General features: G+C 43.4%; 2 protein-coding genes across 2 annotated transcripts in view; both read left to right on the forward strand.

Annotated features, from left to right (window-relative positions):
- The window catches only part of LOC145362417 (uncharacterized), a 1,142,232-nt gene that overhangs the window by 487,741 nt on the left and 626,865 nt on the right, over positions 1-27,626 (forward strand). The gene's annotated exons all lie outside the window — the stretch shown is intronic.
- LOC145362303 (putative G-protein coupled receptor 139) lies at positions 5,034-8,512 on the forward strand. Its single transcript, XM_080218385.1, has 2 exons — positions 5,034-5,235; positions 7,614-8,512. The coding sequence occupies exons 1-2, from the start codon at positions 5,034-5,036 to the stop codon at positions 8,510-8,512; spliced, it is 1,101 nt and encodes a 366-aa protein (XP_080074511.1).

Consider the following 27,626-nt stretch of genomic DNA (forward strand, 5'->3'; position numbering starts at 1 on the left):
GCAGTGTCCTGAGCGCAAGTTCAGAATATTGCCTCTATCTTAGTTTCCACGTTGTGGCATCCGCTGTAGAGCTAGTGTGCAAGGTGGTTGAGGAGTGTGAGAGAGATGCAACGGCAACATCTCTTGGCACAATCTGTATAGTAGGTCGTGTTGACTGAGTTCGTGATCTGTATCCTTTCAGGACCTTGTTTGCTTTCTTGCATTTTGTAGGAATTTGATGTCTGTGTCGATGTAAATGATATAATTGAAGATCCCCTCCACTTTGAAGCGACGGTTTGTGCTGTTGGTGATATCCGTGAAGTAGAAATGCCGACATTGGACTGGAGTCACCACAGAAAGAAGTCTCACAACACCAAGTTAAAGTCCAACAGCTGTATTTGGTAACATGAACTTTTGGAGAACTGCTCCTTCATCAGGTGAATGGAGAGTTCACAAACAGGGCCTATATAGGTCGACAGAATTGCAGGTAATCAAGTCTTTACAGTTACAGATAATGCGAATGGAGGGTGAGATAATCACAGGTTAAAGAGGTATGCATTGTCTCAAACCATGACAATTAGTAAAATTTTGCAAGCTCAGGCCAAATGTTGGGGTTTAAATGTAATGTGACATGAACCCAAGATCTGGGTTGAAACCATCCTCACACATGTGGAACTTGGCTGTCGGTCTCTGCTCAGTGATTTGGTGTTGTCATGTGTCTTGAAAGCTGCCTTGGAGAACGCTGACCCAATGGTCAGAGGTTGATTGCCCCTGACTGCTGACCTGTTCTCTGACAGGAAGGGGACACTCCTGCCTGGTGATTGTCCTGCGGTATCTATTTATACAATGTCGTAGCGTCTGCATTGTTTCACCAATGTACCACACCTCGGGATATCCTTTCCTGCAGTGTGTAAGGTAGACCGCATTGACAGAGTCACATGAGTATGTATCGTGTGCCTGCTGGATAGTGTCCTCATTTGTGATGGTGATATCCATGTCGATGATCCGGCACGTCCTACAGAGGTTGTTGTCTGGTGTCCAGTTCGCTATTTTCCTGAAGGCTGGGTCGTTTGCTGCAACAATTGTCTGTTTGAGGTTGTGTGGTTGTCTGAAGGCAGGTATTGGGGGTATGGGGAGGCCTTGACCAGATGTTCGTCTTCATCAATGACATGTTGAAGGCTCCGAAGAAAATCTCATAGCTTTTCTGGTCCGTGAAAGTACTGGATGATGAAGGATAATGTGTCAGTCATGTCCTGTGTTTAAATTCTGAGGAGGTCGATGCAATGCTGATCGGGGAAAATGTCAGCAGTCAATCCCGCTCAGCTTCCGATCTTTGGGTCAGTGTCCTGCAAAGGTGGCCTTCAAGACACACAGCAATGCAAAATCACCGGACAGAAACTGATAGCCAAGTTCTGCACGAGGACGGCCTCAACGTTGAGTTCTTGCTATACTGCATATCGTTCTCAGTATTTGGCCTGAGCTTGTGAAATCTTGCTAACTATCCTGCCTTGAGACAATTCATACATCTTTAACCTGTGAGTCATCCTTTCGGCAATTGCATTTTCTGTAGCTCGAAAGACTTAATTACTTGCAGAGACTCGCATTCCAACTACTCACTTGCATTTGCATCTGTGTGTGTTTATAGTATATATATACCGTGTTTGTAAACCCAGTTCTCCACTCACCTGAGGATGGAGCAACGCTCCAAAAGTTTGTGATTCCAAATAAACCGTTTGGACATTAACCAGGTGTTGTGAGATTCCTTATTGTCTCTTAGCATCATTCCCTTTGTCAAATAAAAAAAAACTCCAGCCTTCCCTCTTATCACAAGACCATTTGTTCTTTCTTCCTCTCCCTCTGTCTTTTCCCTGACTCTGCACTGGTTAGAAAAATACTAAATATCTGAATTCTTCCTAATAAAAGACCACCGAAATGAAACATGCTCTCCATTTCCCTCAGTTTCACAAAATGTTCTGTTGTGAAATGACATTTGTAGTATGTGCAATGTCTTGTCTTTGGGTAAAGGTTGATCAGTTTTCTCGTTCTGAACCACACCTGTCTCAATAACATAGGGAATATCATAGAATCCTTCAGTGAAGATGAAAGCGATTCTAGTCTGCACTGAACACAAACCAACCCATGCCCTATCTCCATAACCCCACACATTTACCCTCGCTAATCCCCCTGACAATAAGGGGCTACTTTGCAAGACCAATCCACCCAACCCGCAAGTCTTTGGAATTTGGGAGGAAATCGTAACAGCCGGGGGAAGCCCACCCAGACGCGGAAAGAACATGTAGTCTCTGAACAGATAGTGACCCAATCCAGGGATCGAGCCCAGGTCGTTGGTGCTGTGAGACATCACACCAATCCACTGGTTAGGTAAGGTTAATAAGTAAAGGAAACCCATTTTAAATAATAATAATACACCAGATGTGTCACCATTTTCCATAAGAAAGCAAACACAATGTGAATGACTATTTTTATTTTCATTCATTCATGGACACGATGTCGCTGGCTGGGCCAGCATTTGTAGCTTGTGTCTAGTTACCAATCAACTCAATGGCTTGCTTAACCCTTTTACAGGATAGTTATGAAGTAAGCATAGTGATGAGGATTTGGAGTGATATGTAGGCCAGAATAGGAAAGGGCGGCGGATTCCCCAGTCTATTCAACTTCACTTCACAACAAAAATTCCGCAGCACTGGAGAACAATAGACTGCAATGTTACAATTCTGGATCATAATCTGAGATCAATACGCTACGATGTTCCAATACTGGATAAAAACCTGAGAAGAATAGACAGCAATGCCTCAGATTCTGAGAGCAATAGACTGTAACGTTCCTTCAGTTCGAATTCCACCATCTGCTGTAGTGGGATTCGACCCAATGATCCACCAAACATGAGGTGAGTTTTTCAATTAATAGTCAAGTGATAATACCACTCGGCCATTTCCTCCCTAACTTATGTTGAGGTTATTGGAATATATCTTTGGTTTGGTTGGAGACGAGGAGTTTAGTTTATTTGGTAATGTCACAAGTCTGCTTATATTACCACTGTAATGAAGTTACTGTGAAAATCCACGTGTCGCCACACTCTGGCGCCTGTTCCGGCAAAACTGATGGAGAATTTAGCACGGCAAATGCGCCCTAACGAGCAGGTCTTCTGGACTGTGGGAGGAAACCGGAGCACCTGGAGGAAACCCATGATGACACAGGGGAGGACACACAAACTCCACACAGTGAACAAGGCCAGCACTCAAAATCTGGTCCCTGGAACTGTGAGGCAACACTATTAACTACTGTGCCACCACAATGCAGTCGCTAGTGATTTTGCTCTCGACGCTTCAAGTGGCAAGGACAATCCAGTTAATTGCAGGCCATGAGCCCTACATCAACGGTAGGAAAGTTATTGAAGAGGATTCTTCGTGAAGGATCTGTTCCCATTTGGAAGTAAGCTGACGTATTAGTGAGAGGCAACGTGGTTTTGTGAAGGGGAAATTGTGTCTCACTGGCTTGATCGAGTGTTTTCGGATAAGATGATTAATGAGGTTAAGGTAGTGGATGTTATTTACATGGACTTGAGTAAGGCCTTTAACAAGATCCCTCTTGGCAGACTAATGCAGAACATGAAATCGCATGGGATCAGAGGTGAGCTGGCAAGGTTGATACAAAACTGGCTCGGTCAAAGAAGACAGAGTGTAGCAGTGGGACGTTGTTTTTGTTCTGAATGATGGTTTTGACAAGTGGCACTCCTCAGGGATCAGAGCTGGGAACTTTGCTCTTTGCAACATTGTATATGACAGAAAGGTTGCAAGTTTGCGGATGATACAAAAGTTGGTGGATTTGCAGATGACGGTTAGGACCATAAGAGGATACAACAAGATCAGGATTGATTGGAGACTTGGGAGAAGAGGTGGAAAAACGTAATTTGACCTCACTGGAATGACAGAGGTTGAGGGGTGACCTGATAGAAGTCTACACGATTATGAGCGGGGTGGACAGAGTGGATAGTCAGAAGCTTTTTTTTCCCAGAGTGGAAGAGTCATTTACTCGGTGGCACAGGTTCAAGGTGCGACGGTCAAGGTTTAAAGGAGATTACAAGGCAGATTTTTTTTACAAAAATGGTTGTGGGTGCCTGTAACTCATTGCCGGGGGAAGTAGTGGAAGCGGATACGATAGTGACTTTTAACAGGCGTCTTGACAACTACATGAATCGGATGGGAACGGAGGAGTATGGACCCTAGAGGGGAAAGATTTTACTTCAGTCGACGCAGCATGGTCAGTGCAGGCTTCGAGGGCCAAACGGGCCTGTTTCTGTGCTGTAATTTTCTTTGTTCTTACTCTAAAGCCTGAAAAAAAGATGAATGATTTTAGCGCTTAATGAGTCAAGTCACGAATTTATTGGAGGCGATGAATGGCAAAAAGTTCAATGATGTATATTATCCTTACGGTAATATTTGCGGGCATATCCTGATATAATATAAATGGGTTTATGTTAATGCTAAAGTGAATTATCTCGAAACCAATAATATGTGTGCATTGAGAGGTGCGTTCAGGTCTCCACACTTAAACCTTTACATTGATCTTAAAAGAAAACATATACTATGATCATTCCAATGCGGGTAGGGTGGCCTGTTGGAGACTCGGTGCAGACTCAATGGGCCATATGGCCTCCTTCTGCACTGTCATGTCTGCCTCTCCATTATTTCCAACTTCCCATACTTCCCTGAACTTCAACGCCGCATCTAGGCTGTAAATTGTCTTCTTTGCGTGTAAAAAGTGTTGGATTGAACAGGGTGAGGTGAGGCTGTTTGTTTAGTGACTGTAATTGATGTGAGTCTCCATGGATCTGATTAGTGTGCCTGGAGGGATGTCCCCCTTCTAATAATAAGGGATTCCGTTCAGTGTGTTGTCCCATTGAGTCAGCGGGAGCGACAACTCCAACACTAACAGCGATCAGCGGCTGTGGAGAGAGAGGGAGCGAGAGGAGAGATCAGAATCTGGGAGCAATGGCCCAGAATGTTCCAACAGTGGATCAGAATCTGGGGACAATGACCCAGAAAGTTCCAACAATTGATCGGAATCTGGGAACAATGGATTGGAAGTTTCCAGTCATGGACAACGGTTTATACTATTGGATTTCTATATTTACCTTAGATGATTGGAAGATGCCATCAGCTTATCGGATTGAAAGTCTACTGAAGGTGATTCAGTACGTTTACTATCCCATCTTGGCGATTGTTGGAGTTCCGGGTAAGTCCCTGTCTGGAATTGTACCAGTCCGACTGCCACTGGAATCGGAGCAGGCAAGGGTCAGAGCATGGGAAGGTCTGTTGAACACGGGTAGGATTTTGCAGTTTTCGGAAAAGTGAGGCTGTAAAGTTCTGTCCCCAGTTCCTAATTCTAGAAAGGCTGTTTAACTGTATTGATTTCCTTGTCATTTACTGTACTGGGTTTGCTGCTCTTGTTGTTTCTGTTGAATCACTATATCCAGTTATTAATTCTTTCAGCCGCTGACAATTGTCTCAGGGCCTATGGGCTAGGATGCCTTCTGTGCGCTGTGACAATCCATAGACATGTGACCTAACACTAATCCTTTGTGAGAAAAATATAAAGCAGAATCGTTTTTTACCATCTACATGTAACGCCAGCTCACTGCCAATTGCCCACCCAGTCACCACGCTGCAGAATGCATTTTATTGATCATGTTTGCACAGCAGGATCTCAAGAGAAAACATGTTTCGTATTGAAATTCATTCATCAATGTCACAAGTATGCAAACATTAACACTGCAATGAAGTTGCTATAAAAATCCCCGAGTTGCCACACTCCGGCGCCTGTTCAGGTACACTGAGGGAGAATTTAGCACGGCCAATACATCAAACCAGCACAACTTTCAGATTTTTGGTGGAAACCGGAGCACCTGGAGGAAACCCACGCAGACTCAGTGAGAACGAGTAGACTCTGCACAGAGAGTAGCCAAGCCTGAAATTGAACCAGGGAGCCTAGTGCTATGAGGCAACAACACTATCCCCTGTACCACCACAAACTTTCCTGGGGTCACAGAAACACAAACATACATGTATTGATAGAGACATTTACTGGTAGAAGCAATCAGATTTAGACACTTGTTCACAATCACACACAAATTCAGAAGCCAACATTGTTGTAAGCCTCCGGAATAACACACACTTAGGAGCACTCATCAGGTACTCTGGTGCTCACACACAACACGCCCCCCCACACACACACACATACACACAGACACATGCATAGGAATAATGGTGTTAATGGCTCAGCTGTCGTTGATAAACATAAGTTTAGAAGAATGAGGGGAGATCTCATTGAGACGTATAAGATGATGAATGGGATGGATAGGATAGAGGTGGAAAGACTCTTCCCGCTCAAAAAAGACAGTAGGACTAGGGGGCACAGCCTCAAGATAAAGGGGGGGCGGTTCAGAACGGAGTTGAGGAGGAACTTCTTCACTCAAAGGGTGGTGAATCTCTGGAATTCTCTGCCCGTTGAAGTGGTGGAGGCTGCCTCGCTAAATATTTTTAAGAAGCGGGTTGATGGGTTTTTGATAAGAGAGGGGATTAAGGGTTATGGGGAGAGGGCGGGAAAGTGGAACTGAGCCACGACAGATCAGCCATGATCTTATTGAATGGCGGGGCAGGCTCGAAGGGCCAGATGGCCTACTCCTGCTCCTATTTCTTATGTTCTTATGTTCTTATGAGTCGGTGTTACAGGGTTGACTGTAGTGTCAGAGAGATGGGAGTTTGGACCGGTTGTGGATGTAGTGAACTGTAGTGGATCCAGGAAATCTGGGAAGCCGGAACTGATTCATGCCATGACTAACCTTTTCATGCATTTCATAATATTGGATGTCGGAGTCACAGGATGAGAGTCATTAGGCAGCTTGCTTGGCTTTTCCTTTGCTACTGGCCTTTGTTTGAGTTTTTACCTGGTGCATATATTGACAACATTCCTGCCATGAGAGGACTCATGGAGATGTAAATATAATAGAGATTCTGTGCTTCAGGGCATCAGGATCTCCCTCTGCCAACTGTTAGTATTGTCCAGAGGAAAGGGTCAAACCAACACTGTTTGGTACCAGCTCTGTTGCGGGAGTTGTCAGTGAGCTGTCTGAGAGACAACAGATTACCACCTACAGGACTCCACTCCGCATCTTCTGTTAGGGTTTACTGTCTCATCCTTCTTACCCTCCAAATCCTTCACAGGCAGAGGGGATATTTACCTGTAACTGAGTAAGGGATAATGTTGAGGACTCCCTGGAAAGCTCTTTCCCAAATGTTAACGTTGTGTCACTACCAAGGAGCAGTACGGTGGCATAGTGGTTCGTACTGCTGACTCACAGCATCAGGGACCTGGGTTCAGTTCCAGTTTTGGGTCATTGTCTGTGTTGAGTTTGTACATTCTCTCTGTGTCTGTACAGGTTTACTCCAGATGCTCTACTTTCCCCTCACACTCCGAAAGACATGCTGGCTTAAAAAATGTATTCCAATTGTTGTGGTAATGTACTTTTTCAAAAAAAAAACCATCGTAAGTCTAAATGGCAATTCCTTCCATTGAATCATATCTAATTTTATTCTGTATTTCCTTCCTGACAGTGAACATAATCACAATTGTGACACTGAGGAGCAGAAACTGTGGTCTGTCCAAATGTGTCACTCGTTACCTGGTGGCCATGTCAGTGGGGGATCTGCTGGTCATTATCCTCGACCTGATATTGAGACACATTCCCATTGTTTATTGGGAACACTTTTATTTCCTGCTGTCACTCCCCGTGTGTAACATCCACGCTGTCCTGCTTTATGCAGCCACTGACTGTTCTGTCTGGTTCACTGTCACTTTCACCTTTGATCGATTTGTGGCCATTTGCTGCCCCAAGCTGAGAAGTAAATATTGCACTGAGAAATCGGCGGCTGTGGTTCTGGGAACAGTGACGGTGCTGAGCTGTTTAAAGAACATTATCTGGTATTTTATGTTATTAAATACATATTGGCTGCGGAACCTCCCCTGGTTTTGTGACTTCACAGGTGGTGTTATGTACTCTCTGGTCTGGGGAACAATCGAGTTCCTCCATTACATTCTAACCCCGTGTGCCCCATTCGTCCTGATTCTGTTGCTCAATGCTCTCACAGTCAGACACATTTTAGTGAGCAGCAGAGCCCGCAGGAGACTCCGGGCTCACCGCAGCGGTGAGAATCCAAGAGACCCAGAGTTGGAGAGTCGAAGGAAATCCATCATTTTCCTATTTGTTATCTCAGCCAATTTCATTATCTTATGGTCAATATTCATGGTTTATTCAGCATGGAATCGCATGTATGATTTGGGGTTTAAATTTAGATTAGACTTTTATGTTATGGAATTGGGATTCATGCTGCAACTCACAAGTTGCTGTACAAATACTGTTATTTACGCTGTGACACAAACTCAGTTCAGGCAGCAGCTAAAAAATCTACTGAAATATCCCCTTACTGCAATTTTTCAACTCAATACAGCCTGAGAGGAAATGACAACAACAAGACCTCTGACTCTTCCTATTGGGCATTCAAACTGTAAATCACCAAACAGCCTCACAGAGATAGAAAGACTGACAGATAGATAGAGAGGACAATGTTAGCAACAGTGAGATTATTAGACAGAGAGTAGCAAAGAGAGGGAAAGGCACGAAGACTTGGAGAGCAAAGAATTTGAAAGAGTTTCTAACAGGTACAGGAAAATAAACAGGGAGACAGTGAGATAGAAGAGAGACAAAGGCAGAGCCTCACAGAATGTGAAAGACAGAAATAGTGAGGAAAATGGCGAGGGAGATAAACAGGGAATGAGAAAGACAGAAATAATGAGGAAAATGGCGAGAGAGATGTACAGGGAATGAGAAAGGGAGATAGAGGAAGACAGATTGGAGTTTGTAATACGAGAGGGAGAGGGAGACAAGGGGGGGTGGGGGAACGGGAGACAAAAAGTGATGCAGAAGGAAATAGCCAGAGACAGATAGAAACAGAGATATCGAGACACAGAGCAGGAGTGAATGGGAAAGAGTGGGACTGAAAAAGCACAATGGACAAAGCAAGAGCAAAAGTCAGAGTGAGGTGGGTGGGGGGGCAGAGAGACAAATAAATTAAAGAGGGACAGGGAGTGGGAGTAGGAGAGTGACACTGGGCGGGGGGGGGGCAGGAGAGACAGAGGGAGAGTGGGTGAGAGGTGGAGAGACAGCAAAAGACAGAGTGAAACATCGAGAGAGACAGAGGCACAGAGAGACATAGAGAAAGAGTGACAGAGAGAGAGCCACAAGAAACATAGAAAGAGGTAGAGAGATATATCTAAGGACTTCAACGATAACCATCAGGTGGAGCTTTGGAATATGAGCTCCCTGATTGAGGCAGTTAATGCTGTCCAATCCGGGAGCCCTGCAGACATGCATAGTATGGTGTGTCTGGGTAACTGGAATTCAGGATGTGTACACTCAGGTGTGGATGTGATGGACTGTAGGTTTTATCACTTGAGCATTAATGCAAGAACTCAGCTAATGTTCTGGGCACACGGATTCTGATCACGTCACCGCAGATGGTGGAACTTGAGTAAATATATCTGGAGTTTAGAATTCATTAGTGACCATAAAAACATTGTCCATTTTCAGAAAGACCCATCTGGTTTATCAATGTCATGATGTGGATGTGCCGGCGTTGGACTGGGGTAGACACAGTAAAAAGTCTGACAACACCAGGTTTAAGTCCAATCGATTTATGTGATAGTAAATTCACTAGCTTTCGAGGTTACCCTCTTCGTCAGGTGAATGTTCGTCGCCAGAACTCTCCATTCACCTGACAAAGAGGGTAACCTCGAAAGCTAGTGAATTTACTATCAAATAAATCAGTTGGACTTAAACCTGGTGTTGTCAGACTTTTTACTGTGTTTATCAATGTCCCAGGGAAGGGCCACAGCAATACGGTTGACACTTCATTGCCCCCTGAACATGGGCAACTAGGCATCAGATTTGCAAAGAAAGATGCCTTGAGTTGGCTACAATTAACAGACACTGGTCAGATCCCCAGTGGAAGAGACAGCAATCATGAACTTTTTCAAAACTCTCCCAGTGGCAGCCAATAATATTTGGCTTTGGATACAAAATTACCCAGTCCTGAATAAACTGAAGCAGTGAGTGCTTATGAAGGACACCAAAAGGCCGTTACAGCCTGAATTGTACCCATATTGGAGTGGCAGAGGACAGCTGACTGTGGAAGATGGCACACGCCGATGGGGTTCAAGAGTGTCATCCTGAGCCAAGGTTCACCATCTCACCCTCGCGGTACTCGTGGCCACCCAGGAGTGACAAACTGAATAACCTCCAAATTGCCACGTCTGTGGCCAGGTATGAATACAGGTATTTGGTCGTGGGTCAGTGTTGGCAATGTCAACAAGGGACGAATGTCACCAGTCACTACTCTTCACACTTGGGAATGGCTGGAACGGCCGTAGATGTGGCTGCACATGGACAGTGCCGGACCGTTCATGGGGTCTATGTTCCTGATAATGGTAGATGCTGATTCACAATGGATGGCCATACAGAGGGTGAGATCATCAAACACAAGGACAAGAGTGGAGAAACTTCACACCTCTTTCTTGACACCCGGGATCCCGCAGCTGTTGGTTTCTGAAAATGGTCCACCCTTCATGAGCCAGGACTTTGTGCATTGCATCAAGTTGAACAGGGTTTAACACATTAGGACAGAGTCGATATTCCCCATCATCCAACGGTCTGGCAGAAAGAGCGGCACAAACAGTAAAAACAGGTTCAAAAAACTATCCCACAGCCTCCTTTGACACCAAACTATCAAGATTCAGCTTCAGATACAGGACAACACCACCCCCCCACCCCCTCCCAATCACCAGTCCCCTCCCCTCTTCAACAAATGGAACAGCCCAAGCAGAGTTGCTCATGATCACTCTTCCCAAAGTTAACTCTGATCCTCCGAGGGCGGGAGCTGACACCCAGTGCCGTTTCCATCAACTGGGACCGGCACTTAAAGGCAGTTGTTAGGCGATTAGTTAAGAATCATGGCAATGGATACGCTGGTTATGAGGGACGTTCAGGTCAGGAACAGGGCCAGTTTCCTCTCAAGTCCGCTTGGGAGATACCATCGATGGGAATGTTTCAAACATCTACAAACCATAAGAACATAAGAAATAGGAGCAGGAGTAGGCCATCTAGCCCCTCGAGCCTGCCCCGCCATTCAATAAGATCATGGCTGATCTGTCGTGTCTCAGTTCCACAATCCCGCCCTCTCCCCATAACCCTTAATCCCCTTGCCTATCAAAAACCTATCAACCCGCATCTTAAATATAGTTAGCGACTCAGCCTCCACCACTTCAACGGGCAGGGAATTCCAGAGATTCACCACCCTTTGAGTGAAGAAGTTCCTCCTCAACTCCGTTCTAAACCGCCTCCCGTTTGTCTTGAGGCTGTTCCATCTAGTCCTACTGTCCTATCTGAGCGGGAAGAGTCTCTCCACCTCTATCCTATCCATCCCATTCATCATCTTATATGTCTCAATGAGATCTCCCCTCATTCTTCTAAACTATGAAACCCCAAGACATGCAGGGAAAATCAATTCCCGGCACACCCGGAACTTTGGAAAGAATTCCAGATACTCCGGCTCCTGCTCTCCATCTCCACCAGTAAGAAACTCGGAGTCTGACATGGACACAGCGGGTTTAGCCTCTCGGCCACATTGTCTCCCGGTAAAGGTAACTCGGGCCACAACGCTCATGGTGGAAGGGGCGAGCTCCTTCTGCTGAACCCCACTCACTTCCGAGGCTGAGCAGGAGGAACCAGACCCAGCAGTGAAATTTCAAAGAAAGGCTTCCAAGCCCGTCAGCCCTCGGCGGTTACTCAGGCCTAGAGGGGGAGGGGCGTAATAACTTAAAATTGATTAATGATTTGGGCATGACCAAGTATGAACTTCGGAACTGAGGCCTGTGAAATCTGCCTATTGAGGGATCTCCACAGACTGTAAGTTGCAGAGAGTGAAACGCTGAGAGTTGGGGTAAGTGTGGGAGTTTAGGGAAGTGGGTGGAGAGGTGTTGCTGTGTCTTGTGTCCCTTACTACCCGGTCCATACTGCCATGTCCAGTTGGGTAGGTGTCTATCAGCATTACAGTTCAGAAAGTGACGTGGGACCAACAGAAGCAGCTGATTGTTGAGTAAGTCTTTGAAAGGAAAACTGAGGAAATTTTCTGAGTAGCTCCTACTGATGTCATAACTTCAGGAAGGATTCCTCATGTTGTTAATGTTCTGGGTACAAATCCGGTCACTGCAGCTGATGGAACCTGAATTAAATAAAAAATGTCTGGAAATAAAAATCTACTGATGACCATAAAACCATATTTGATTGTCGAAAGGACCAATTTCTTTCACTAATGTCCTTTAGGGAAGGAAATCTACCAGGGAGAGGGGAATAAAGCAAAGGTGAATTAACTGAAGTGGAACTAGAGAACAGGGCCAGTAAAACTCAGAGAAAGAGCAGAAACAGTGTGGCTCCTAATTAAAGCGGGTCCGGCAGGCTGAACTGCATTTGTTTCAATACAAAAAGTGTAACAGGTCAGGCTGATGGACTTGGAGCTTGGATTCGTTCTTGGAACTGTGATGTTGCTGCTATTACAGAGACTTGGTTAAGGAAAGGAGAGGAATGACAGCTTAACGTACAAGGATACAGATAATTCAAGCAGGATAGAGAGTGATGTAACAGGGGAGGGACATTTTCAAGACTGGTAAGGAAAATATTGCAGCAGTACTGCAGGAGGACTGCACCCAATGTACTTCGCATGGCTTATACAGCGAGGCAGTATGTGTAGAGTGCAGGAATAGAAAGGGTGTACTGGCAAGATTCGGCATTTTCTATTGGCCTCCCAACAACCAGCGGGAGATTGAGAAAGAGATGTGAATGAGAACTTGGCAAAATGTAAAAGTAACAGGGTTGTTGTGGTGGGAGAGTTAATTTCCTCAAAATTGACGGGGACTCATTTTGTGCTCAGTGTGTGGATGGGGCAGAGTTTGTAAGGAGCATCCAGGAGGGCTTCCCGAAACATTATATAAGTAATCCAACGAGGGAAGCTGCTGAACTGGACCTGGAAATAGGGAATCAGCCTGGACAGGTGGTCCACATTTCAGTAAGGGAGCAGTTGGGGAACAGAGAGCACAACTCAGTAAGTGTTAAGGTACGGACAGAGAAAGGTAAGTGTAATACGCAAGTGAAGACACTAAACTGGGGGATGACTAATTATAACAATATTAGTCAGAAACTGAAGAATATAGATTAGGGCAGATGTTTGAGGGCAAATCAACATCTGGCACATGGGAGGCTTTCAAGTGCAAGTTGATAGGAATTCCGGACTGGCACATTCCAGTGAGGATGAAGGATAGGTATGGCACATTTTGGGAACATTGTAAAATGAGATAAATTATGAGCCTAGTCAAAGTGAAAAAAGAAAGATATTTTCTACCCTTGGAAGACACAAAACAATTATGAAATACAAGGAAAATAAAAAAGAAGAAACTTAAGCAAAGAGTAAAGAGGGCTAAAAGAGGTCACGAAAATTCTTTGGCCGCAGGTTGGGGGAAAATCCTAAGGTGTTCTAAACATATATAAAGGGCAAAAGTTTAGCCAGGAAGGGTGTTGGCACACTCCAGGACAGGTGAGGGGTTCTATGCCTTGAGCCAGGAAAATGGCGAGGTGTTAAGTACATTACGTCAATATTCACTAAAAAAAAGACTTAGTGCATGATGAGTCTGGAAAGGATATGTAGATATGTAGATAGTCATGTTGTGATCAAAAAGGATGAGATATTGGTGTTCTTGAGAAACATTAAGGTGGACAAGTCCCCAGGGCCTGATGTGATATACCACAGAATAATGCGACAGGCCACGAGGAAATTGCTGGGACCTTGGGAGAAATGTTTGTATCATCACTGGCTATAGTGGAAGTACGAGAATTGGAGAAGAGCTGATTTTTGTTTAGGAAGAATAGCAACAATAATCCAGGTGAGTACAGGCCAGTGAGCCTTACATCAGTGGTCAGGAAATTATTGAAGAAAGTTCTTCGAGACAGGATTTAATCCCTCTTTGAAATAAGTGGATGTATTAGTGAAAAGCAACATCTTTTTGTTTGAAGACCAGATCATGTCTGACTAACATGATCAAGTTTATTTTTTGAGGAAGTGATGAACATGATTGATGATGGTAGAGCAGTGGATATTATCTACATGGACTCTAGTAAAGCCTCTGACAAGGTCCCTCATGGCAGAGAGGTACAGAATTTGCAGTAAAATGAGATCAGAGGTGAGATGACTAGGTGGATGGAGAGCTGGCTCAGTCATAGAAAACAGAGTGTAGCTGTGCAAGTGTGCGTTTCTGAATGGAGTGTTGTGGCTCAGGGATCAGTTCTGGGACCTTTGCTGTTTGTCGTAGATATATAAATGATTAGAAGGAAATTGGGGAATCAGCTTGGAGATAATCGACACGTTGGGGGAAAGATTGGAAAGCAGAGGATGGTGATTTAAGGTAAATGGAGACAGAGCAAAAAGAACTAATTGGTTGAATGGACGAGTAATTTGCATATTTAATATAGTGCAGAGAAAAGTTACATGATCAGTTTTGTTCAACAGAATGTGAAGAGAAAAATGGAAATGATGAAAGTGAATATAGACGCGGACGGACTTGTGCGACTATGTGTATAAATCATTTATGATGCAAGACAGGTTGAGACAGCTGCAAACAAAAAAAAGTGAATAGTTTTTGTCTATTGGGGAAAAGAATACAGAAGCAAGGAAGTTGTGCTAAATTTGTAGAAAACAGTTGGAAAATTGTCAACCGAAAGATTCGGTCCAATTTCCGGAACTCAGGCAGAATGTAAAGTCAATAGGCTGGATGAAAAGGAAAACACGAGAATAAGTCCAGAGATCAGAAACTTCAATGACGAAAATATTTTGGAGAGGTTCGGACTAATTTCCTTGACAGGAAGTTGCTGTTGTGACTTTAACGAGGCATTCAAAATCCTGAGGGGTCTTGACAGAGTAGATAGAGAGAAACTGTTCAATGGTAGAAGGATCTTGACACAGAGGGCGCGGGTTGAAGTAAATTGGTGGAAGAAACATGGAGACATCACGAAAAACATTTTCAGACAGTGAGTGATCCAGATCTGGAATGTGCTGTTTGAGAGTGTGGTGCAGGCAGCGCCAATTAATGGGTTCAAAATGGGATTGGATAATTGTCTGAAAATGAACAAAATGCTAGACTGTGTGGTACAGAGTGTTGTTGGATGAATTGCTCCTTTCGAGGGCCAACACACACATGACGCTTCAAAATGGCTTTCTTCTCTGCTGTAAGTACTTTATCAATGTTGAAAGGGTGACAGTGACAGAGTGGTAATATCTCTGTGAGGGTAGGCCAATTTCTCAAGATAAATGTTCAAGTCCAACTACAACAGGCTTCAAAATACAATTACAATTTTGAATGTAAAGGTCATTTCCGTGATTGCGGCCATGACCTGAAATATATCAGATTCTCTAATGCCCTGCAGAAAAGAAAACTTTCCATCATTTCCCAGTTTAGCCCAGAGGTGACTCTAGGCGCACACGTGCTTGGCTATTACGTGCCTTTTATGATGGTCTAGAAAACCAGTAAATTCAGTGTATTAGCGATTGCCAATATATGCTGGCCTTACCAGCTGGATATACAGCCCATGAAAGAATAAGAAACAGCAACTGAAATCAGCATTTCACAACTCCTGCAATAGCAAGGCTAGTCCAGGAGATGGCAGTGAAACTGCATTTTTTTGGTACGACGAGATACGGAAGATCGTCTGTTATTTCTGTAATAGACTCAGTCTTTGTCCATCCTAAACGTGACCCAGTTTATATGACACGAAATCATATTTCTGATTATATGACAATAATCTCAGTTGATTCTGTACTCAGCAAAATCCCAGTTGTTTGAGTATGGCATGTCTCTGTTTATATGAGAAAATGCGACGCTGGTTAGAGAGTGTTAGATACTGTATACACCCGCTCAGTAATGACTGAACTGGACCCAGTCTGCATTTATATTAGTACAGGTGCTATATTGATATCTGGTGTATTCGGCCCTATCTCAATATTACTGCACGAAACCAGTCTCTCGATTATATTGCAACAGATAGCATTAGTTGGATTCGCCATGCAAAATTGCCCGTTATTTTCCCTCAGAATATCTGGAATAGCCATGGAAAATGTGTGGGGCTAACGGGGATATGGCAGAGGGGAGGACCTGGGGTGGGATGCAGACTCGGTGGGCCAGATGGCCTTTCTTCTGAACTGTAGGAATTTTATGGTTTTATGTCTAACAAATACCATAAACATTTGCGTGCTGACTTATTTTAAATATTCTATTTTCTAATAACCCCCTTTGGAGAAATGATCTCTTTTAGCAATTCCCCTTCAGTTTTCCCAGTGATAACCTTCAGCCCATCACTGCCTTCCATGAGTGCATGAAAACACCAAACAGTTTATCTGTTTCAACTGAAGAACGTTTAATATGTAATTATTTACTGACAACCCTTCTGTTGTGCGCTCTTGCATATACAATTATTGCAGCCTCACTATTTTGTCCCCGGTGATGACTTATCTGTCTTCAGAGATCTGTTGGAAAATGGATAAGTCACGTCTCGAATGACGGGGAGATTATGAAAATTGTTCTTCTCAGTGTCTCATTAAACTTCCTGATATAGGACTCAATTGTCAGACTGGAACCTGAGAATTAGAATTAGAATTAGAACATTACAATGTGAATGACTGGCTCCAGTGTATCACTGACAGCTGGGCCCGGAGTCAGACTGGAACCTGAGAATTAGAACATTACAATGTGAATGACTGGCTCCAGTGTATCACTGACAGAGACAGCTGGGCCCGGAGTCAGACTGGAACCTGAGAATTAGAACATTACAATGTGAATGACTGGCTCCAGTGTATCACTGACAGAGACAGCTGGGCCCGGAGTCAGACTGGAACCTGAGAATTAGAACATTACAATGTGAATGACTGGCCCCAGTGTATCACTGACAGAGACAGCTGGGCCCGGAGTCAGACTGGGACCTGAGAATTAGAACATTACAATGTGAATGACTGGCCCCAGTGTATCACTGACAGAGACAGCTGGGCCCGGAGTCAGACTGGAACCTGAGAATTAGAACATTACAATGTGAATGACTGGCCCCAGTGTATCACTGACAGAGACAGCTGGGCCCGGAGTCAGACTGGGACCTGAGAATTAGAACATTACAATGTGAATGACTGGCCCCAGTGTATCACTGACAGAGACAGCTGGGCCCGGAGTCAGACTGGAACCTGAGAATTAGAACATTACAATGTGAATGACTGGCCCCAGTGTATCACTGACAGAGACAGCTGGGCCCGGAGTCAGACTGGGACCTGAGAATTAGAACATTACAATGTGAATGACTGGCCCCAGTGTATCACTGACAGAGACAGCTGGGCCCGGAGTCAGACTGGAACCTGAGAATTAGAACATTACAATGTGAATGACTGGCCCCAGTGTATCACTGACGGAGACAGCTGGGCCCGGAGTCAGACTGGGACCTGAGAATTAGAACATTACACTGTGAATGACTGGCCCCAGTGTACCACTGACAGAGACAGCTGGGCCCGGAGTCAGACTGGAACCTGATATAAGGAAGGAATCATTTCTGGGGCCTGAGGGCAGGTTTCTTTGTCATGAGGAGTGAGGCAGGGATTTGTGTGGCAAACACGGATTGGAAACCCTACCACAACCTCAGGAGTGACTGACTCCACCTGACTGTGGCTTGTATTCACAAGGTGGAACAGTCATGGCGGACTCCATACATTTCTATTATCTGAGGCACCGATGGCGAATCTGTCGGAGGAACAGAAAATAATCTCTTCCTTCTCATTTTTACAAGCTGTTTCACACTTACAGACAGAATTAGCACACGGGAAGTCTGAAACGACTAAGTATGAAACGCTCATCGGAGGGAGAAAAACAGTGCAATAAATGTTAAGGATTATTGTGTTTTTTCTAAAAAAAAAGTTCGATCCGATGCTAATCTGTTCAAAGTGATGTTTTGTAAATAGAATGGACTTTCGGAATGGTTCCTGGCAATTACACACAGACACACAAAAACACACACAGACACACAAACACACAACACACACACAAACACATGCACGCACACACACATACAAACACACACACACACAAACACATATACAAACACACAACACACACACACACACAAACACACACACACAAACACATACACGCGCACGCACACACACACACGCACACACACACACACACACAACACACACACACACACACGTACTGTCAAAAGATAAGATTAGCACAAGACGACAGTTGTATAAATATTCCATTTTATTCCGTTTTAATGAAGGACAGGGAGAGACACAAAAAGGATCCTGGGACACTGATATAGATGAACCTTAAAATGCTCCCATTCTCGAGAATCCTTCAAAAGTTCATCCCATGAAGGATATATCGAATTTATTTTCCAAAGTTTCCGTGAAATCTAATTCCATCACCCTTCCAAGCTGTTCATTCCAGTTCATCACAACTCTTGTGTAAAAGTAAACACTTATCTTTCTGTCTCGCCGCTCAACAAAATAAATTTGTGCCCATTGGTTGCTGACCGTCCCCCCAGTTGAAAGATTCTCTCTTTAATTAACCCAATCACAACTTCATGATTATGAACACTAATAAATGTGTTGAAAAGACTGGCAAGGAGATAGAGACAGCGGGAGAGTTAGGAGAAAGCAAACCGGGGCGGCTGACAGATAAAAGCTGAGGAACAAAAATAAATAGCAGATGGAGAGAAAATGATCAAACAATGAAAGATAACAGCTATCATTCCCTCCCTTCTCAGATCCCGGGGGAGTTCAGTGACTAATCCACTGACCATCCAGTTATGTCCAGGAATGGAAACTTTAACCAGATCACACCAGGCTCATTTGTAAATGTCACCGCAATGTGACCTGTCTGACTTTGCTCTGACTCTGTGGGCAGATATAAGCCGCACTGACAGATGTTCTCACCAGATTGTGGTCTCTGGATTTATTTTCTGCTCGGAAGTGAGATGTGCGGTTTGGAACCGGCAGCAGAGAAACAGGAAGTTGTGTTACCTGAGAATGAAACAACCGGGGCCAGTTTGGTGTTATCACCGTGAACAGTCTTCCTGCCTGTGAGGGTGAACTCACTCTGAAAGCATCAAGAACAGTCACACAGATTGCTGCCGGTCTCAGCATTACAGTCACCCCCATTCCCATATTAATGATTCAAGAAAATGGCCATATTTGGTGTTTAAACAGATTAATTGAAGGGAAGATAGACTGAGGGTTACCATTGAGGGAAAAGAGGGAAAATTAAAGCAACTTTTTTTTTTTCCGCAGAGGCATTCCGATATAGAAAGTTTAATTGTGCTAGGTGTTGTGTGCGAGAAATAGAGGAGAGAGGTTAATTGAGTGAAATGGTTAAGTTCCTACAATGAATTTTCCTCTGCTGAGATTTTTGTGCTTTATCTTTTCAGTCACAAGGTGCCTTAAGGGAAAAAAAAGAAATAATCTCGGAGTCAGATCCATCTCCTGAGAACCTGGGTGAGTTATGGAGACTGAGGGAGAGAAGAGAGGTTATCTGATTTAGGTTCAGTCTGAGACAGAGAAAGAGAGAAGTTCAGTGAATCATTTGAAAGATGCATTGCCTTGGCAGCGGAATGACCAGCTGTACATCACATTCAAGAGCGTCCAGGGCCATTCATTAACTTTATTGATTGACTGAGACATAGAATGTGCAATAAATACTGAATAAATTACAATATCATGCTTAAAATTAATAGCAATTATTTACGCAGTAATTAGCACTGGTACCTCACACTGTTAGGGACACAGGTTCCATTTAAGCCTTGTATAACTGTGTGGTGTTTACACATTCACCCCGTATGTGCATGGGTTTCCTCCAGGTTTACTGCTTTCTTCCTACAGTCCAAAGATGTACAGGTTAGTTGGAGTGGCCATGTTGAATTGTCCTTTAATGCCCATTTGCAGTGCAATGTGGTATACATTCATTCTGTTCCTCAATCTCTTTTGAACAAGAGGATGTCACAAGTTTCATCCCAAGCTTTCAACAAAATATCCCAGGCAATGCGAGAACAATTAAATATGATGCACAACACCCAGTAGTTAGTAACAAGACGAAACACATTCTTCGAACCCCATTACATTTTTAAAGCTAATTTCCATCTTTTCATCTCGTTCTCTCCTTTTTTTACATACGTCAAACGCATTTTATAGAAAACCAGTTACTGAGACAGTGTTGGCTTTATTATTAGTGTCCAACATAATACAAAGTAAGGCACGGGTGTGTTCAGTAGTGCATGACACAGAGCCGACCACAATCATATCTGAGATGGAGCCTAATGTCACAGAAATGGCCTCTTGGCTGAACAAAAACTCAGAAATGATGATTTGTAGCATTTATCACAGCATGTCATCATATAATAATAAATGGAATGGTGTGTTATGTAATATAAACAAATATAAGATCTGTTGCAATAATGATTCAAATGAGTCGCATGCAGTAAATAAAGATACAAGGCCCAGTGTCTTGCTGTACATGTCTACAACAAATGTGTGTGCGAGAGAGAGGGAGAGAGAGAGAGGGAGGCAGGGGCAGAGGCGTGGGGGAGAGAGAGACAGAGAGAGAGAGAGAGAGAGCCGTAAACCATTCCACTTATGATGAATGATCCACTGAGTGTTTCTAGCATTTTCTGTTCGGATCTCAGGCACCCACAGCATCTTACTTTTGAACAACGAGATATTTGAACAGGTGACTGAAAGGATGGCCAATACAGGGACAGTTTTGTGGATTGATTTAGGCGAGGAAAGTGGAATAAGGAGATTTAGGGAGGGAATTACAAAGCTTAGGCATAGGCAGATGAAGACATACGAAAGTGAAAAATAATTTCGAAGGTAACAATACAAATTACAGGATATATATATATATATATAATTCTATTCAAACATAACCTAACTGACAACACTCGTTCTGTGGCGATTTTGTTTTATTTCTCTCTGAAACATATAAGTAATTAATGAGTGGATAGATATTTAGCCTCTGGGAGCCCATCAGGCGATATTGCGAGTACAGAATTCTGTCTCACACTGTCAGTGTGTCTGTTGAATGCTATAAATAAGACAAGTCAATCTTTATCTCTAAAGTCTGTATCAAATTGGCACAGTGCAGTGCAATATTCAACTAATACAATGTATCACAACGGTGGTTACTTGAAGATACTGGAATGAGCGCTGTACGATTAACCAGATATTGACCTGTCCCCGAATACCAGTGAATCACTGAGAAATTGTTCAAACTGAATATTACTCACACAATAAAAAGCAATTAGATATTTCTCACAGCTACTTATCGAAATTAGTAAAAATTAAACTCACTGCTCCAAACAAGAATGATTAGTGTCAGACAGGCACACCCATATTATATCGGGATTGATAATATCTCGGCAGGCAACATATTCATGGTCGTATGTTGGTTAACAGAGACAAATTCTGATGTCATTCAAAGAGACAAATCCCGTGCAATATCAAAAAGAGATGAGATCTGATGAAATATGAACAGATCCGTGGTCTACTGTCGTATTAATTGAGAGGACCTAATGCAGCATAAATAGAGAGATGGCCGAGGGTGGCATAACGAGAGAAATAACCGAATGTAGTGTAAAAAGAGACAAGAACTACTGTCATATAATCAAAGACTAGCTCTGGTACAACACAAATAGGAGTAATAAATAAAGTGGCATTTTATGTAAGGTAAACAAATATAAGATCCGTTGTAATAATGAATCATTTGAGTCACATTCAGTACATGAAGAGGCATATCCTAGTGTATTGTAATCAATCTTCTGTATACTGGCCCTCTTGTCAGTGGGTAACAGTTTCTTTCTAATGAGTAAAACATTCCCATTCATCACTTTGAGCGTCTGTACTCAATCTCTCATAAACTGCTCAGTTCTAAGGGAACCAAACCAAGTGTTCAGCTGTTCTGATAGTGCAGCTTATACACGATTAACGTCAAGCCCGATATGACCTTCTCTACCTCACCTGTTCCCCCTTGTCATTTCATGAATTGATGGAACTTTTACATGGATTCCCATGAATCATTGTCATTCTGTCAGAATAAGATTCAAGGCCAGGAGAATACTTGCTTCTGACAGTTAAATGCCAGGCAACATATACATGGTCATGTGTTGAATCAACAGAGATGGATGTAAATATACAAATCCTGTGTAATATAAACAGAGATGGGATCGGATGTAATAGGATCAGATCCGTGATCTACTCTAGTACTAATAAAGAGGAACTAATGTAGCATAAATAGAGAGATGGCTCAGTGTACATAACGAGAGAAATAACCGAATGCAGCATAAATTCATTTGTAATGTATTCGTGTTATAAATGTATAGTGTAATATTGGACATAGATCTCAGACTTTAGGCGCACTGAGTTAAATGTCATCATGCCAAAACACAAACTGTGATCAGTTAAGAATGGAAAGAACATAATTTCTGAGTCAAATTGTAATGTATTCAATTCCCACAAGATACCTCGCGATCCAACCTGTGACCCAGTACTGAATGTTCAATTGTTCCATTAATAAATGTGATGATATTTCAGTCTCGGGGGTAGTGTAGCAATATCATTATTAAGCTAGTATTCCAGAAGCTTGGGACAGGAGTTCCAGTTCCACCCTGGCAGCTGGGGAATTTCAGCTCAGTTTATTGATAAAGACACCATGTGTACTTAAAGGTTTGAAGTTTATTTATTCGTCAGAAATAGGTTTACATTCAGACTGTTATGAAGTTACTGTGAAAATCATATATGGTCAAAGCTCATCTTTTTAGAACATAGAACATAGAACACTGCAGCACAAACAGGCCCTTCGGCCCACGAGTTGCGCCGATCACATCAACACCTACCAATCTATAGACCTATCTATAACCCCCAATCCCATAAAACCCCATATACTCATCCAGAAGTCTTTTAAAAGACCCCAGCGAGTTCGCCTCCACCACCACTGACGGCAGCCGATTCCATTCACTCACCACCCTCTGAGTGAAAAACTTACCCCTAACATCACTTCTGTACTTTCCTCCCGCACCTGAAATCTGTGTCCTCTCGTAGCGAACATTTCAACCCGGGGAAATAGCCTCTGAGAATCCACCCTATCTATTCCTCTCAACATTTTATAAACTTCTATCAGGTCGCCTCTCAACCTTCGTCTCTCCAGGGAAAAGAGACCCAGCTCCCTCAACCTATCTTCGTAAGGCATGCCTCCCAGTCCAGGCAACATCCTTGTAAATCTCCTCTGTACCCTTTCAATAGCTTCTACGTCTTTCCTATAGTGAGGCGACCAGAACTGCGCACAGTACTCCAAATAAGGCCTGACAAGGGTCTTATAAAGTTGCAGCATTACCTCCCGACTGCTAAACTCAATCCCTCGATTAATGAAGGCCAGTACACCATACGCCTTCTTGACCACCTCTTCCACCTGCGAGGCCGATTTAAGAGTCCTGTGGACCCGGACCCCAAGACCCTTCTGCTCTTCAACACTACTAAGACTCCTGCCCTTGATAGTGAACTCGTTCATCCCGTTGGTTCTGCCAAAATGGACGACTACACATTTATCCGCGTTGAAGTCCATCTGACACTTCTCCGCCCAGTCCTGCATCCTATTTATGTCCTGCTGCAACTTTTGACATAATTCCAGACTATCCACAACACCACCGACCTTCGTGTCATCAGCGAACTTACTAACCCATCCTTCCACTTCCTCATCCAGGTCATTTATGAAAATGACAAACTGCAAGGGTCCTAGAACAGATCCCTGGGGCACTCCACTGGTGACTGACCTCCATTCAGAAAAAGACCCATCCACAACCATTCTCTGCCTTCTGCAGGCAAGCCAGTTCTGGATCCACAAGGCCAAAGCCCCTTGGATCCCATGCCCTCTCACCTTCTCAAGAAGTCTTGCATGGGGGACCTTATCAAACGCCTTGCTGAAGTCCATGTACACCACGTCCACGGCACTTCCTTCGTCAATGTGTTCAGTCACATTATCGAAGAACTCTTTTTCCCGGATGTCTTTCAGGGGAGGAAATGTTACTTCTTAGTTAAAAGATACATAAAATTACCAGAAGAAGAAACAAGCCTGAGGTTTCGGAGTGTTTTAATATTCAATAAATAGAGTCCGCATAATCGACGGGGGAAATAGAGAGTGGGAGTAAAATTGAAGGGAACATAAAAATTAATTATAACCGTTTATATCAATATCTGAAGAGAGAAGGATTGGTTAAGCTAAATGTAAATCCCTTAGAGCCTGAATCCAGGGAAATTATAATGGGGAATAAATAAATATTGAATGAATACAACACTAAGTTTGACACTACCTTCACACAAGTACCATCCCAGAAATGTTCGGGAACCTAGGGGGTAGTTGTAAGACGGTATTGAGGGAAACCAGTATTAGTAAAATCATTCTGGGTGAAATAATAGGGTGAAATTCTGGTAGGTCACTGGGGCCTGAGAATCCCAGAATATGGAAGGAAATGGCCCAGGAAATGTGGGATACATTGCTGCCCATCTTCTAAAATTCTATACAGGCCGAAACAGTTCCTACAGGTTGGAGGGTGACAAATGTAACCCCGATATATACAGAGAAAGGGAGAATAAAACTGATAAATTACAGACTGACATTAGCATCCGTTAGAGATTGTTATCAAATACATGATAGGAATATATTTGGAAAGCATGGACGGAGTTTGATGAAACCAGTATGGGCTTAAGAAAGACATGTTTATCTTAACAAAACTGCTTGCATTTTTTAAGGATGTAAATAATATTTGGGGGTGGGGGAAGTGGGGGTTCTTTCGGGTAGGGAGTGGGAGGGATGCAACCAGTTTACGTGGTGTATTTGCACTTTCAGAAGATATTTGAGAAGGTTCTTCATAAAATATTGGTAGGCCCAATTAAAGCACGTGAGATGGGGAGTGATGTGTTGGCCTAGGTATAGAATTCATTGACAGATAAGAAACAGAGAGTGGAAATAAATGGGTCTTCTTCAGAGTGACGGTCAGCTAACAGTGGGGTACCGCAGGTCCCCAAATGTTAAATGTGTTCATTTGTCACAAATAAATTTATGTTAACACTGCAATGAAGTTACTGTGAAAATCCCCGAGTCGCCACATTCCAGCATCTGTTCGGGTTACGCTGAGGGAGGATTTAGCACGGCCAATGCACCCTAACCAGAAGGTCTTTCAGACTGTGGGAGGAAACCGGAGCACCCGGAGGAAACCCATATAGACACGGGGAGAACGTGCAGACTCCGTACAGACAGTGACCCATGCCAGGAATCGAACCCAGATCCCTGACGCTGTGCCACTGTGGGATCTGGATGAGAGAAACAAATGTAATATGTCCAAAAGGATTGGTGATACGGAACTGGGCGGAATTGTGAGTTGTGAAGAGGATACGGGGAGGCTTCAGTGTGACCTGGACAAGTTGTTTGAATGGGCGGACACATGGTATTTAGAGTACAATGTAGCTAAATGTGCAGTTATATACTGGTGTGTAAAACAGAAAGCAGTATATATGAGGAAGTGTAATGTACAAATGGATCTGTGTGTCCTTGTACACCAGTTAATGAAATAGGAGAGACATATACAGCAAACAGTTTGGAAAACCTTCATTGCAAGAAGATTGGAGTTTGGAATTAGGGAGGTATTCCTATGGCTATGCCTGGTCTTCATCAGACCACCCGTGGTGTAGTACATGGAGTTCTGATCTCACTCAATAAGAAAGGGTCTGGGGAGAGTACAGTTGATACCAAGATTGTTGGGACTGTCCTATGAGGCGAGATTGATTTGACTGGGTCTTTATTCGATTGACTCACCTGATGAAGGATCAGTGCTCCGAAAGCCTGTGATTCCAAATAATCATGTTACACTTTAACCTGATGTTGTGAGATTTCTTTCTGTGCCCACACCAGTCCATCACCGGCATCTCCACCTCATGTATTCACTTGAGTTTAGAAGGATGACAGGAGATCTGATTGAAACCCATAAAATTGTGATTGAACCATATAAAACATGTAACATGAGGGCGGGGCGGTGGCACAGTGGCTGGCACTGCTGCCTCGATTCCCACAGTAGGAATTGAGACTGAGCCAGATTAAAGTTTTTAAACTTACTTATTAGTGTCACAAGTAGGTTTCCATTAACAATGCAATTAAGTTAATGTGAAGATCCCCGAATAGCCTGTTCGGGTAGAATTTAGGGAGAATTTAGCCTGGCCAAAACGGACCTAAACGGCAAATCTTTCGGACTGTGTGAAGAAAGCGGAGGATCCGGATGAAACTCACCCAGACACAGGGAGAACTTGCAGACGCCAACAGACAGTCCCCATAGCTGGGAATTGAAGCCGGGTCCCTGGTGATATTAGACAGCAGTGATAACTATTGTGTCACCGTGCCGCCATCTTAACTGAAGCATAGTTCAGTAATCCAGTTTTAACTTAGAAAGTATCGTCTATCATGTAGGAGCAACTGATAATGAGCCGAGTAGAGAACTAAAGGAGATGTTGTAATGTTATCGAGACATGGCCTATTGCAATACAAACAGAGATGGGAGCTAGTTGAATGTAAGCAGAGATATGACACGGGCTCCCGGGCTCGAGTAGCCAACTCCTGTTCCAATCTTATCCTGTGAAAGGTATTGAACTGCTTGGAAACTGGCATCTGCGATGCTGGGGACCTCAGGAGGAGGCCGAGATGGAAAATCCTCTCGGCACTTCTGGCGGAAGATTGTAGCAATTGTTTCAGTTTTGTTCATCTCCATTTGCTGGATTCCCACATCATTAAGAATTGCGGTTTTATTTGAGGCTCCTGCTGCGGTTAATTGCTTTAATGTCCACCACCATTCAGAACTGTATGTGTCAGAACTGCAAAGTTAGATCCTAACTGGAGAAATTCGGATGAAGGTGATTGTGTGATGTATACATTGACATGTACTGGTGCAATACCAGTTTAAACAGCGCGCTGTATGTTATAATATATTATAATCATGGACAGGGTCCATTCTAACATATATACATATGGAGGCCAATTCAAAATGAACAGATGCAGGGTCCAGTGTATTGCGGCAGATCATGCTTCATGTAATGTAACCCACCAAGATTTATTTCCATCTGCTGGCAAAACCTTGTAATTACAATTAGTGTGAAAATATCATTGTCAGGTATGATCTATGGTATCAATGGAACAAGAATTCACACCCATTAATGTCATATCATATCCCCTTCTGCAAGGTGCCAAAATTTATGGTGCAATGAATTGTACATGTCCGTTGCTGAATTATGCAGATGAGGTGGTGTACGGCAGGAATCTGTCTGGGGCCTCAATTATTTACAATATTCATTAAGGGCTTAGATAATGGGACAAAGAGTCAAATATCCAAATGATAGATCAAGATA

The sequence above is a fragment of the Carcharhinus amblyrhynchos genome, unplaced genomic scaffold, assembly GCF_965287045.1.
Source record: "Carcharhinus amblyrhynchos unplaced genomic scaffold, sCarAmb.v2.hapA scaffold_38, whole genome shotgun sequence".
Classification (NCBI taxonomy): domain Eukaryota; kingdom Metazoa; phylum Chordata; class Chondrichthyes; order Carcharhiniformes; family Carcharhinidae; genus Carcharhinus; species Carcharhinus amblyrhynchos.

Bases quoted from the DNA above. Each gene is read 5' to 3' on its own strand.
- LOC145362303 (XM_080218385.1), top strand. From the start codon at position 5,034: ATGACCCAGAAAGTTCCAACAATTGATCGGAATCTGGGAACAATGGAT. The intron at 5,236-7,613 runs GTAAGTCCCTGT...CCTTCCTGACAG, and splicing joins GGCGATTGTTGGAGTTCCGG to TGAACATAATCACAATTGTG.